Here is a 14,900-nt window from a genome sequence, read left to right on the forward strand (position 1 = left end):
GCTCAGAATAATATGAATATTTATACAATAAAAAATTTATGTGACAATTTATTTTTGGGTAAGTATGTGACAATTTATTTAACCAAATAAATTCAATTTTTTTTTTCTTCAAAATATGCACCAAGCAGATTTATAATTTATTTTAATTCAGTTAATAATCTAAAAAGTTATAATCCAAAAAGCTAATTTTTCAATTTAAATAATTTAATCATTACACTTTAAATTAAATTTTAATTTAATTATTCTATTTAAATTAGACATTAAAATTAATAATTTTTTCACATGTGTTCATCTCTTAAAGTGTGCATATAGAGCAAATCAAGCAAAAAAAGTGTGCATATAGAAATAAAAAACTTCTAATGTACACACATTTCAAAATAATATACCATATACACTTTTAATTATGTAATTTTTTTCTATAGTGTTAATTATTTTTTTTGATATTAGTTTAATTATGATTCATAAATTCTTTAGTTATGCATTATATTATATTTAGTTATGACATTTTTTTTATTATACTTAAAAAAATATAAAGTTGTGCCTTTTTTTTTTACACCGTTTAGTATATCTAAGTAAAATTGACTATGATTTATATTGAAAAACTAAATTCACATTGAACTTAGATGTCGTTTGGCAAAAAAAATTTTAGTTGATTTTTTTGAATTGAAATTTTTTTGAATTTGGGACTAAAATGTTCGTTTGAATTAATTTTTTTGGGTCTTTTTTATTTTTATTTTTGTGAAAAAAATAAAATAATTATAATTTAAATATGATATTTTATTTTATTATCTTATTAATCAGTTTTGATTTTTGTACTTTTTTTTAGTTTCAAAAACTCGCAAACGAAGCCTTAAATTATATAAATTAAAACAATAAAAACGAAAGTAAAATTTAAATTAAACTGGGGATGAAAAGTACAATTCAAGATGATTTATTTTCTCTCACCCGGGAAGTGCAATAGTTCATTTGGACTGATGGAAGAAAAGAGAGAGTGAAGGGAAGTAAACTCCATCTCCAGGAACTTTTCTCTGATCAAATCGTTTTTCATCTTCGCAAAAGTGCTTGGGTTTTGCAGATTCGTGCGATGAGCTTTGCGCGTACATCAATCTTTATCTCTTCTCAATCGGCTCATCCAGTGTAAATGCACACAGATTATCCGATTCGGAAATCTTCCCAATGGGTATGCTTATACAACATTATATATATATATATATATATATCTATGCATCTCCTAGGGTTTTATTGTTTTCATTTGTTGGTTTGTTCGCTTTAATTATTAGTACACACTGGGTGTGTGAAATTTAGGTTATTTGAAGTAATTGAATCTGATAACCATAACACTTAATTGAAAGCAGTTTAATTTATTTTTCCGATGTACCTAAAAAAAAAGAAAGCAGTTTAATTTGAAAGAACAGTAATATAGATAATAGTATAGATATTATAGACTCTTATTTGATAAAATTTGAAGATTGCATTTTTATTTTATTTTGTTTTTTTTTTTCTTTTCTCCTAGTTAGCCTTGTTTGGTTGCTAAGAAAATAAAAGAACAGTGAATAAAATTTGAATTTTTAGCTTTTAGTGGGTTAGAAAGCTACACACCCATTAATTGTCCTGAAAAGTATTGGGTACCAAAGTGTATGGTATAAATTCAAATTTGGAACCTTGAGGGTTGTCCTTGAATGGTTGGTGGGTATTCTCCCTACACAATTGTTCAGGGTTCAATTCTTGTGGCGCAAGAAAGAAATTTCTTGTGAATTCCCTAGTCCCGGCATGGATGGCCTGCCTTTGACCGGACCGGAGAGGAGATTAGTCGAGCTGCGTGTAAACTGGCCCGAACACCCCCTTACCATCTGGGTGTGGGGGGGGGGGGGGAATCAAATTTGGTTTGGTGTGGGTGACATTCAAAATGAATTTGAACGATATATTTCAGTTATTTTTGGAGATGGGATGGGGTACTAAGTTCCTAACAAGGATGAAATAGGAGTTTTTTTTTTTGACCTTTATTATTTTGATGTCAATAAGAAAAGTAGACTTTATTCTTCTACATAAAAGTGATTATTATTTTTCATTTGGTAAACCAATTGTAAAATGAGATTGACAGTGGGACAAGTTGAAGAATATACAAAGTATCATGCACAAACTTGAAGGGGATATGTTTTTGGGCTCATGGGGTCACTTGCCATAGAAACCTCCAAAATATTCATAAATTTGCCAGCATAATAATTATAACAACAAGAAGAAGAAGGATTAATTACTCTTTGTACCTTGTAGTTTTGTGAGAATTTGAATTTATCCCTTGTAAAATAAAAAATGCACTTTGTCCCTAAAAAGTGATTCCTGAACTTATTACTAATGGAGTAGTAGCTCCCATTTTACCATTAAACTTGAATGATTAGTGAAGAGGTTTTTAGAGGGAATAAAACTCTCGAAGCGTCATAGTCCATTTGATAAGCAATTCGCTCTCAGGTATTGTAGACTCTCTTGGAAGGACATGATGGGAATGAATCACAATTTTTAAACACAGGTATTTACTTAATGAAAACTCCAACTGTCATGTCAATTAGGATCCATACAGATGTTGACATGACAACATCTGGGTATAATATCAATAAGCCTATAAAATCTCATTTAATTAATAGTAATGCTACGGGACCAAATTTCAGTATTAGATATTGGATACCATTTGATGTTTCACCAGCTTTCATGTCATATATCAAATTACCAATGTATTGGTGAGATGGTATTCAAAATTTAGGGATTGTTTGGGATGATCTAAATAAGTGTACTTTTTAACTTTTTATGAAATATGGGTTGGGTTTGGGTTGGGTTTGAAGTGATGTGTTAGAGAGGTGATGTGACTTAAATAAGATGATATGACTTAAATAGGATAGTAACTTTTTGACTTTTTATCTTTTTTCAAGCATGCCAAACTTGGCCTTAGTACCCAAATCTATTTAATTAAAGATCATTGCTAAAAATAATTAGTGAATTGTTATTCCTACTTCAATTCATTATAAAAGTAGTCTAAAATTTGTCTTCTAGTGTGCATTGGCAATTATGTTGCATGTAATTTAAGACACTAAAAATGTTTTTTATTAGCAACAAATAAAATTGAATTAGAGAACATGCTGAGGGGGCACAACCCTTATACAATATAATCAATCAAAAGAAAGAGAAAAATAAGAACTACAAAGGAAAAACCAGCACCCCTTTTACAAGTCCATAAAACAAAATATCCACTCACAAAACTACAAAAAACTTCAATATTGCACCCAATTTTACAAGTTGCTTTCTCAACTTCTGATATCAATTTCCATTTAGCACTGCTAGCCTTACCAATAGCCACAACAGAATTGATATCCAGATTCTTCTCATTGAACTGCCTCTTGAATTCTTTTTTTTTTTGTTTGATAAATAAGAATATTATAAGAAACTAAAGCATTAAGGAGATGCAAAAGAATACAAGACGACACTCCCAATAAAGGAGCACCACACACAAAAACAAAGAAAACTAATCAAATCAACCAATCACATCATCTAAAATGTCCAAAAAGGTAAACAAATCTGGATCTGCCAGCCCAGACACTCAACCGCACAAAACATGGAGAAACCTTGATTCCAACCAATACAAAAACCGCACAACCTCCCGGAAAATATAATGGTTTCTCTCTAGCCAAATGAGCCACATCAAAGATAGAGGAGCCAAAGCCCAAGCCTTCCGATGCCTCTTGAATTCTTTCATTTTGATTATAAGAAAAAAACACTAACAGGTCTCTTATGTAAATTACTATCCTCAATCAAACACCCATCCTTATCCTTCTTGTGATTTTGCCCTGCTTTAGATCCTCTCTTGTGTTCATCATAATTCGCTTTGCATTGAAATCTTCCAAGTTCCCTTTACTTTCTAGAGGATGTTTTCCCTCCTCCCTTTCGAGGTTCATTTATAATGAAATGGAGTAGGAAATAAAAATTCCTTTTGTAGTTGCTAAATTTACATCCTAAAAATGTTCTATTCATATCCTAATCTTCACTTGTGGTGGTCTAGAGGTTTAAAGAAAAAGGAGGAATTCACGCTTTGATATAATATCTTCCCATGTTTTGAAGTTTTAAATTAATTGATCACAACACAAAGAGCGTGCAAAAGCCTATTGTCTTTGAGGTGTTTGTACCTTTGAGATTTGAATCCTAACATTTTCTTGATAACAACATCTAATTTGCAATTGTAGCAAGATTCCAATTCACGCCAAATGTTAATAATGTTATATCATTATCAATGATACGTGTTAAATTCTGAATCCTTTTTTTCTTTCTTTAATTTTTAGGGCAATTACTTAAATCCATTCTACATGCAATACCTCAAGTACATAGATTGATAGTTGCTAAATTTGATTAAAAAGTAGCTGTTAAATTCACATCCTAAAATCATTGCATTCATATCCTCTTCTTCACTTGGGTGGGACTACTCTAGTATCATTTGATATGTATTGGTTGGTAAAACATCAAATGGTATCCCAAATTTGGTCCCAGAGCAATACTGTTAGTTAATTGAGGTTTGATAGGCTTATTGATATCATGCCTAGATTTTGCCATGGCCGCATTTGTATTGGTCCCATCTGACATGGCAATTGGAGTTTACGAGTTAACTTCACTAACTTGTGTTGGGTGGTTGTGATCCATCCTATTAGGTTCTTACAAGGAAGTCTACAATACCCAAGAGCAGATCATTGATCAAATGGACAATGAAGCTTCGACAATTACATTCCCTCCCAAAACCTCTTCACCAACTACTTTACCTTCCACTTAAGCTCTTCATTCCGTCCCCCCATTTTATCTACTTTAAACGTATCCAAACCTTTGCTAAGTTTGGTGGAGACCAAAATGCCACTGCTAGTTTAAGCTTCAATGAAGGTAGCTACTTCGCACCCACCTCCATTTCCTATTCAAAGCTATTATCTCTTTGCTGCCAAACCAAGTCTCTTAGTCCTGGGCTACAAATCCATGCCCACTTAACCAAAACCGGGTTATATGAAGACACGAAGCTCCAGAACCATCTGATTAATCTGTACTCAAAGTGTCGAGCTTTTGGTTATGCTCGTAAACTGATCGATGAAAGTCCACAACTAGATTTGATTTCTTGGTCTGCTTTGATATCTGGGTATGCTCAGAATGGGCTTGCTGATGAAGCCCTTTTGGCTTTCCATGAAATGCACTTGTTGGGTGTCAAGAGTAATGAATTTACTTTCCCGAGTGTACTTAAGGCATGCTCAATTACAAGAGATTTGATTCGAGGGAAGCAAATTCATGGGATTGTGGTTGTTACTGGGTTTGAGTCAGATGTTTTCGTTGCAAATACTTTGGTTGTTATGTATGCTAAATGTGGTGAGTTTGTGGATTCGAGGAGGTTGTTTGATGAGATTCCAGAAAGGAATGTAGTTTCTTGGAATGCGTTGTTTTCTTGTTATGTGCAGAGTGATTTTTTTGCAGAAGCACTGGGGTTGTTTCAAGAAATGGTGTTAACCGGAATAAACCCGGATGAGTATAGTTTGTCTAGTATATTGAATGCCTGCACGGGGCTGGGGGATGTCAATCAAGGGAAAAGAATTCATGGACATTTAATAAAGCTTGGGTATGATTCTGATCCATTCTCAGCAAATGCACTTGTTGACATGTATGCAAAAGGTGGATGTCTTGATGATGCAACAGTAGTTTTTGAGGAAATTGCAGAACCTGATATTGTTTCTTGGAATGCTATTATTGCTGGTTGTGTTCTTCATGAATATCTCGAATGGGCTTTGGAGTTGCTGAGGCAGATGAAGAGGTCAGGAGCCAGCCCAAATATGTTCACCTTGTCAAGCGCTCTTAAAGCCTGTGCTGGATTGGGACTCCAAAAGTTGGGCAGAGAGTTACACTCTGTATTGGTGAAGATGGATGTAAAATTGGATCCATTTGTAAGTGTTGGCCTTATTGACATGTATTGCAAGTGTGATTTAATGAAGGATGCAAGGACAGTTTATAATTTTATGCCAGAGAAGGACTTGATTGCATTGAATGCTATGATCTCTGGACACTTGCATAATGGGGACGATGTAGAGGCTCTTTCCCTTTTTACTGAGATGTACAAGGATGGAATAGGATTCAACCAAACAACTTTGCTTACAATACTCAACTCCACGGCTGGCTTGCAAGCTGTCAATGTTTGTGGACAAGTTCATGCACTTTCTGTAAAATCAGGACATCAATCTGACATTTATGTTGTAAACAGCCTCATTGATTCATATGGAAAATGTGGCAAGGTTGAATACGCGGCAAAAGTTTTTGAAGAATGCCCATTTGGAGATTTGGCATCTTTTACTTCTATGATTACAACTTATGCTCAATATGGACAAGGAGAAGAAGCACTGAAGCTTTACTTAAAGATGCATGATATGGAACTCAAGCCAGATCCATTTGTCTGTAGTTCTCTCCTAAATGCTTGTGCAAATCTATCTGCTTATGAACAGGGGAAACAAATGCACGTTCACATCTTGAAATTCGGATTCATGTCAGATGTTTTTGCAGGGAATTCTCTTGTCAACATGTATGCCAAATGTGGAAGTGTAGATGATGCTGGTCGTGCTTTCTCGGAGATAGCTGAGAGAGGTATTGTCTCATGGTCTGCCATGATTGGTGGACTTGCTCAACATGGGCATGGAAAAGAAGCCCTCAATTTATTCAACGAGATGCTTAAAGATGGCATATCCCCCAATTATGTGACTTTGGTTAGTGTACTTTGTGCGTGCAATCATGCTGGATTGGTAGCTGAAGCAAAACGATACTTTGAATCAATGAAAGAGTTATTTGGGATTCAGCCCACACAAGAGCATTATGCTTGTATGATTGATCTCCTTGGCCGAGCTGGGAAACTGGAAGAAGCAATGGATCTTGTAAGTAAGATGCCATTCGAAGCCAATGCCTCTGTTTGGGGGGGCCTTCTAGGTGCAGCAAGAATTCACAAGAATATTGAGCTTGGCCAACGGGCGGCTGAGATGCTTTTCACTCTTGAACCAGAGAAATCTGGTACCCATGTTCTTCTTGCAAACATTTATGCCTCGGCTGGCATGTGGGAAAACGTGGCGAAGGTGAGAAGACTGATGAAAGAAAGCAATGTGAAGAAGGAACCTGGGATAAGTTGGATTGAGGTGAAAGACAAAATATACACATTTATAGTCGGAGATAGAAACCATTCTAGAAGTGCAGAGATATACGCAAAGCTTGATGAGTTGAGGGACTTGATGAATAAAGCTGGGTATGTCCCTATGGTGGAGATTGACCTCCACGATGTCAAGCGAAGCGAGAAAGAGCTTCTTCTTTCCTTCCACAGTGAGAAACTTGCAGTGGCTTTTGGGCTGATTGCCACTCCGCCAGGAGCTCCCATTAGGGTGAAGAAGAACCTTCGAGTCTGTGTGGATTGCCATACTGCATTCAAGTACATTTGTAAAATTGTTTCTAGGGAGATCATTATTAGAGACATCAATCGGTTCCACCATTTCAGAGATGGGTTGTGTTCTTGTGGGGATTACTGGTAGTATTAGTTGATGATTAGTGCTATTTTTCTTGAGGAATTGCTAGTTCTTTTTGTGACATACAAAGGAATGATTTTTACACCCTCACAATTCTTTGTAGGCTGAATTTTGTATTTTATTTTGATGTATCGATTAAGGAAATGAAAAAATTCAAAATTAAATGACACTGTTTTACTTTTTTTTCGCATGTGTTAATCTCTTTCTTACATGCTTCTTCCATGATTATACTTCCTATTGTGCTAGAAATGACTGTTTGTTTGGAAAATTTACAAGAGCACGTCTGAGGACACTGCCATGGGGCACGCATGTTCATTTTCCAGCTCGGTAAAGGTGCTGTTTGCTTAGACAGAAAGTTTTTGGATTGCACTATTGCTTTCTTACATGCTTCTTTGATGATTATTGTGCTAGAAATGACTCAGTTTGGAAAATTTACAAGAGCTTTTAGGTGGCCTGGGGCTGGAAGTGATTGATGTTCATTTTCCAATTTTATGAAGGCTCTGTTTGCTGATGCAGTGTCTTCTAATAAAGTGCTTTTAATTGAGAATGCTTATAGAGAAGAGATTGTTGTCAAGTGGTTTGTTATTATTCTGTTGTTGCACTTTGAGCTTTCCCATTTGTTTTGATAAAAAAAAAAAAAACATTTTATTTATTAAATTCAATATGAATATATATAAAATATTATTTTTATTGAGTTCAATAACTAAAAAATCTATTTTTCTATTGATTTTATTTAGTAAAAATAGATAAATGATTTAAATTGAAATTAAATAAAAAAGTTTAGAATTTAAATTAATAAAATTAAAAACTCAAAATTTGGTTTGTTATAAGACTCAAATCGGAATTTATTATTATTATTATTATTTTGTAATTTTCTCAATAATAAAATTTAGTGCCAAGTTTATTTACTTAAATAACCCAAATATATATATAATTTTGTAACTTTTTTAGGTACATTTTTTTTTTGGGGGGGATATTTTTTTAGAAGAACCATGGAGCTATCAAATCCAAAAAAAATAAAAAGAAGAAATTAAGGGTAAATTACACTCACCACTTACATATATGAAAAAAATATTCTATAATCTTAACATAATTAATTTGAATTTTTTTTAATAAGATTAAATGAACTAAAACTAATTCATCCATATAATTAATAGATGATTGTTGAAAAGATGATTATGTGTTACACGAATTAAAATATTTAGATAACTCAATATAATTATATTAAAATTATGAAACTTATTATATTTTTATTAAACTTTAAGAGAAATCAATTAGGCTTTTTTGGTACAAATTTTAACAGATGATTATAATTAATTTTAATTTAAGAGCTTATATAAAATTATTTGATACAATTTCTATTTATAACATATTAGATAAAAATAACTTGTAAACTTAAAAAGAAAAAAAAGTTAAAGTAATCTTCACAAAGCACTCCAATATAATTTATAAAAGATTAAAGTTAGAAGCTTATGGAACTTTTGCTTTTTCTTTACTTTTCTTCTCCCAAATAACTCTCCTTAACAACTCATTTAAGCATTCCCCAACCCCCTACTACCTTTACTCTCTCTCTCTCTAGAAAAGCAAAAGAGGAGAGAGAGAGAGATTTTGATAAACCATTGAAGGTATATGTGTATATATATATATATATATAAAGCAGATCTGTGAGAAAATTAGAGTAGAAATTTTCCCGAGAAAGTGAAGTGAAGTGAAGAAGATGGGTCAGAAATCACTGATCTACGCTTTCGTAGCCCGAGGGACGGTGGTTGTGTCTGAATTCACGGAATTCAGTGGAAATTTCAATTCCATAGCGTTGCAGTGTCTCCAGAAGCTTCCCACCACCAACAACAAGTTCACTTACAACTGCGATGGCCACACCTTCAACTACCTCGTCGATGACGGCTTCAGTGAGTCCTCTCCTCTTGTTTTTTTCTCGTTTCGTTTTATCTTCGATCTGTTTGGTTAATGAGAAAATCTTAGGAACATAAAAAGGAAACTAATTTGCTGGATTTTTAATTAATTATTGGTTTGATTATGTTTTTATATTTTACTTTACAGTAAATGAAATAGTGAATGATTAAGTGAGTCTGTTTGGCTAAGATGATAGTACTTTTCTCTGCTTTGATGTTTTGCCTTACTGTTTAGATGAGTTTGGAGACAATATCTGCTTATCATATTTCATTATAGCAGTATATATGTATGTACTAACGGCTGGTACACACACTATGCCTGTGCAAATGCATGTGAGACAATGAATAGTTGAATTTTGAAGATTTTAATAAGTTTTTCACAGTGATAGTTTTTAGACTGTTATGGGCATTTTCGAAATAGAAAATGCGTGACATCTACAATATCTCCATGCTTCACTTTTTATATAGTATGGATAGATATAAAATAGAATAGTATATATATGATCCCATAAACAAGAAGATAAAACTCAAATATTTTGTATAAGGTTCTTAATTTCAGGAAACAACAAATAAGATTATATAACATTTTGTTCCATTGCAATGAGTTTGATTTTAGGTATCTTGTTATTAATTTTTGTGAATCAGAAACAGAGGGAACATCAAATTGAGTTTCTCCGTAAGTTGCGATTGTTTGTCACTTGTGTGTTTTGATTTTGACGATATTGTTTGTTTTGGTATGGTATGAATGTGGTGGTTGGCATTGGGTATAATTCTTTGAGGCTTGGTTTGGCTGTTGAGAAAGTGTAAGAGACTAAAATAAAATAGTTGAGCTGATTGAGTTTAGATTTAAATTCCAGGAAAACAAAAATATAAAGATTATGTAGCATTGGGTAATTATTACTATGAGCTGTGACATTTCCTTTAATGGTTGGACATCTTAATGGTTTTGTGTGGATTTGGGTTTGTTGCTGATGGATAACTAATGTTATTTTTTTCGAACGAAGAAAAATTTTATGTTGATATTTTTCTTACGTTTGGTTTCTTTGGAAGTGAGAGTTTCAGGCAAATTTTTTTTACAATACTTGTTAGACTGTTCTTTAATACTTGATTTTTCTTTTGAGGAAATTAATACTGGAAATTGTTAAATTCTGTTCCTTTCCTTTGGTTTATTTGCATTCATAAGAGATGTTCTTTGCAGAAAAGTAACTGCCTTTACTTGATATGGGCTCCATATTTCAATGTCAATAATATGTGGGAAACATAAAGAAGTTGAAGATATGAAATTTTATAGTTCACATTATTGGGGATGTGAGAGAAATGAAGTATGCACTAGAATGGGCCTAAATATTGGATTACTTGAGTTGAATACCCCTTTCTCCACCCCCATTCCCTTGAAAAACCAGAACAGCTCAATATACCTTAGAACTTCTTTCATGTCAACAAGAATTCAAATAAATCGATGTTGTTTTAGGACAATTTATAATTTTGATAAAAAAAAAAATATATTATGATACTTTTCAAAGGAAAAAGAAGAGGAAGAAGAAAGTGTTTCCCTTGAATTAGATACATTTTATGTTTGTTTGGGCTGCTAAGTCAAATATCTTAAATTCTATTGCCACTCAACCATCGGTCATGTGTTTGTTGTTGCGATAACATGTTTTTGATTGGAAGGTCAACCTTATAATGGAAGGATTTTTAGAGGGAAAAATTATATTTATTTATTTATTTGTTTGGGGATATGTATATGATGTGTTAGAAATTCCCCAAAGCTTAAATTGTTAGGAAATGAGTCCTACAATGTATAAAGTTATCCAACACCCTCCTTTGTGTACAATCCCGTCTTGCAATTGAAGATGCAAGCATCCATACGTAGAGAGAAGAGAGAATGCAAATGAGAGAAAGAATGCAAATGGGGACCAAATGCAAATGGAGAGACTCGATAAGTATTCGATAAATTGTACGGAGTAATGGAGTTTTCAAAGATAATAGTTGTAAAGCAAATCATGGAAAATTAAACAGCCGTTCTTAAACTGTCGCGATCAAATTTGAGGAAACTTGCATGCACAAAACTCTAATAGCGTAATAGAAATTGTGTACAGTAAAGTTTGGAAGCTTTAATTTCTTTTGCATCAATTTACTGACTAGAGAGGTGGCACTCACTATCTGATTGCAAATAAATGATTCTTTGATGTTGCAGCATATTGTGTAGTGGCAGATGAGTCAGTTGGAAGACAGATTCCTATGGCTTTTCTAGAACGTGTCAAGGATGACTTTGTATCAAGATATGGAGGTGGAAAGGCTGCGACGGCTACTGCAAATAGCCTAAACAAGGAATTTGGGTATTCTAGTTTCATTAAGACCATAATAAGGAAGGCAGATCTTGTCACATTATAATTAACGGGTCATGATTTCCTTGCAGATCAAAATTAAAGGAGCATATGCAGTACTGTGTTGATCATCCTGAAGAGATAAGCAAACTTTCAAAGGTGAAGGCTCAAGTCTCAGAAGTCAAAGGTGTTATGATGGAGAATATTGAGAAGGTATGGAGGTGATAAGTTGGTTTGTGCGCTCTTTTGCATATTGAAACACATGCAATCAAACTATATGAGTTTATGGCCTCGAGACATCATATTTTAGTGTTTTAGGCATTGATCAATTATTGAAAGATGTAGGAATTAATAAATAATTAGCAATAGTTGTGGAATATGTAATTCATTTGATTATGTATTTCTTGGTCTAAGATATAATGAGAATATGATTCAACCATCTTATTGAGGATTTGAGGTTTGCATGATATTTTATAGTGAATGTCAGACGACTTTTTCTTGGTCACAAATTGTTATAACCATTATATTTGAAGGTGTCAAATTGGAAACTCCATTTCTTTATTTAATTCAAAGCAAAGGTTGAATCACTATGTATGTTAACTATATAATATTAAAACCCAAGTTGAATATTGAAAAAAGAGAGAAATTGATCTGTTTTTTCTAAGAGGTGCATGCATCAAATGCAATACACGTCTCTTGACGCTAAGTTTGCATCTAAGTAAAATCACATTTAGGTTATGAAGATTGGTACAGTTTTTTGTTTGACCTTTTCTGGATGAGCATTGATGTAATTCGAAGTCCAAGTCTTAGAATATATTTTTTATTCTAATATGGAGAATAATTTGTGCCTGAAAAATTACTTGCATTTTTATAATTAATCATACACAAAGTTGTAAAAAGCGAAGGCATCCATCATGTACTAGGGGCGCATAACTCTTTAATATGAGCATACATATAGGCATTGAGGCCTAAGCCTGAGTGATTTGCTCTTTCAAAATCTCTGTGAAGCTGACTTGCACAATGCTTGGTAAGTAAAATATTGTCGTGTTCTTCAATTTTGAAATTGAGCAGAACTTTAGCAAATAACTTGTTTGATGAATATGCTTTGTTATGTCAACAAAAGTGATGCATGAAGTTGTTCCTTGTTCTAGTAGCCTTGATGAAAACTTTAGGCGTTTTTCTATGTTTCCCCTGACCTACCCACAGGCTGTCATGCACACAAACTTGCGCAATGATTTTTTCAGAATGGAACTGTTTTGGTCTGAATATGAGCACATGATATACCAAACATTTGCTCATTAAAATGTGTTATGGTTTTAAATCACTTACAAGAGTGCTTGCATGATGAAAGCATAATATGGACAATACAAGTTAGTGATGGTTATGTTTGGTGCTAATAATTTGTTTTGTTTGATTTCCCCTCCCGCTTTTATGCTGTTCTTATTCTTTTCTTCGTGGAATTGATGAATCATTCCTTCTTTAGTGGGTTAAAACTAGGGATTGGCTACACTTGCATCCCCCGTTCTACCCAGCCCCAGCCCTAGTCCTGATTATATTTATTAAATATATTTATTTTATTGGTATATAATATATAATTTAATTTTCTTAATATATTAACTAAAATATGACACTTGACATTCATTTCAACATCTTGATTTCTTATTTTACATCTTTTCACTCATAAAACATTATCTATAATAAACCATATTATGTCTCTTTTTTTATTTATTTATTAATACTGCAATTCCTAATATGCCAAAATTAATCCGGCCACCCCTCCCTGTTGCGATCCCTAGTTAAAAATCTCTGTCTTATCTCAGTTTCATCATCTTTTTACTACTGGAAGTGCCCGTAAACCTCAATGGTGATCTATGTTAGATGACTTGGTGATCAGTGTCCAAGTGTTCGATTCATCTGTTCCCATTCCAAGGATATAGGGACATGGAAAAATATTTGTGCATAATGCCTTCCCTTTTTCAAGGAAATTCCCTCAGATTAGTTCTGATGCATTGATGCTTATTTTGTTTTATAATTTAGGTTCTGGATCGTGGGGAAAAGATAGAGCTTTTGGTGGATAAGACTGAGAACCTTCATCAGCAGGTAAGTCATCCTCTCTCTGTGGGTTTGTTTAGTGTAGTGTTTTGTTACAATTGTGCGAACCCCTAGCACATCAATTGTCTTCTTCTCCACTTGTTGTGTTCTGCATTTTTTTAAAATTTGAGTGTTTTTATCCATGTCGTGTCACATGTCCGTGTCCATGCTTCTTAGAGTGTTTGCGTCTTCTCATTTTGTACTTGGACAGGCACAGGACTTCCGGAGCACAGGAACAAAAATGCGGAGGAAGATGTGGCTGCAAAACATGAAGATCAAGCTGATTGTTCTTGGAATTCTGATAGCCTTGATCCTCATCATAGTCCTTTCGGTTTGCCACGGGTTCAACTGTGGTAAGTGATCATCGCCTTCCTCCGAACACTACACATTTGGAAGAAAGATGTTTTGTGCTGGTCTACCCTGGCCTTTTGCAATTATATATAATATATCTGAAAAGAAATGTGGTTGTGATTTGTGTATGTAGTTTACCAATCGATCAATTACACCATTATATTGAACCAAAGAAAACTAATTTTGCTGTAAAACAGCCTATGAAAAATATTTTTATTGTATCATGTGTTTGAAAGGGTAAAGCTCGATTTTTAAACCTTTGTGAGCAAGAGGGATTGTCTGATGCTGTATCGCAACCCAATTGTGTCATTTACCCTTAGGCGGCTCTCTCGAACAAAGTGAGTGTTCCACTGGCCTTCGAGGGCATATTATTTTCAATACCTGGTCACCTTTGTGCCATCGTTAACACATTGTGTATCATACAGTTTGACGTTCATTTTTTTTTTTTTGGGTCTAGGATTTTGTTCTCAATCCTTACTCATTTTTATCATAAATGGACATGAATTTTGTGTCAATGATACAGAGACTACCCCCCTTTTATATCGGTCCACGTGTCTTTCTGAAAGTAATAGAGATGGGGTTAATAGCTACGGTAGCAAACACCACTATTGTTGACATAACTCTCATTCTGTTTTAAACCCCCGCCCCTCGCTCATAAAAAA

The 14,900-nt window shown here is 33.7% G+C and overlaps 2 protein-coding genes across 3 annotated transcripts; both read left to right on the forward strand.

The window, feature by feature from the left end:
* Positions 1-903: 903 nt before the first annotated feature.
* Positions 904-7,723, forward strand: LOC114265880 (pentatricopeptide repeat-containing protein At4g14850). Of its 2 annotated transcripts, XM_028206715.2 has the most exons (3): positions 904-1,180; positions 2,467-2,524; positions 4,686-7,723. In XM_028206715.2, exon 3 carries the CDS (start codon positions 4,740-4,742, stop codon positions 7,563-7,565), a length of 2,826 nt encoding a protein of 941 aa, XP_028062516.2. In that variant the 5' UTR covers positions 904-1,180; positions 2,467-2,524; positions 4,686-4,739; the 3' UTR covers positions 7,566-7,723. The 2 variants fall into 2 exon arrangements, with proteins under 2 accessions (XP_028062516.2, XP_028062515.2); XM_028206714.2 differs by lacking the exon at positions 2,467-2,524 and having other exon boundaries at positions 919-1,180.
* Positions 7,724-8,012: 289 nt separating this feature from the next.
* On the forward strand, positions 8,013-14,462 carry LOC114265879 (vesicle-associated membrane protein 721). Its single transcript, XM_028206713.2, has 5 exons — positions 8,013-9,466; positions 11,667-11,808; positions 11,889-12,009; positions 13,834-13,896; positions 14,099-14,462. The coding sequence occupies exons 1-5, from the start codon at positions 9,277-9,279 to the stop codon at positions 14,246-14,248; spliced, it is 666 nt and encodes a 221-aa protein (XP_028062514.2). The 5' UTR covers positions 8,013-9,276; the 3' UTR covers positions 14,249-14,462.
* Positions 14,463-14,900: the final 438 nt, after the last annotated feature.

The sequence above is a fragment of the Camellia sinensis genome, chromosome 9 (genome assembly GCF_055761805.1).
Source record: "Camellia sinensis isolate YWXY chromosome 9, ASM5576180v1, whole genome shotgun sequence".
NCBI classification, from domain to species: domain Eukaryota; kingdom Viridiplantae; phylum Streptophyta; class Magnoliopsida; order Ericales; family Theaceae; genus Camellia; species Camellia sinensis.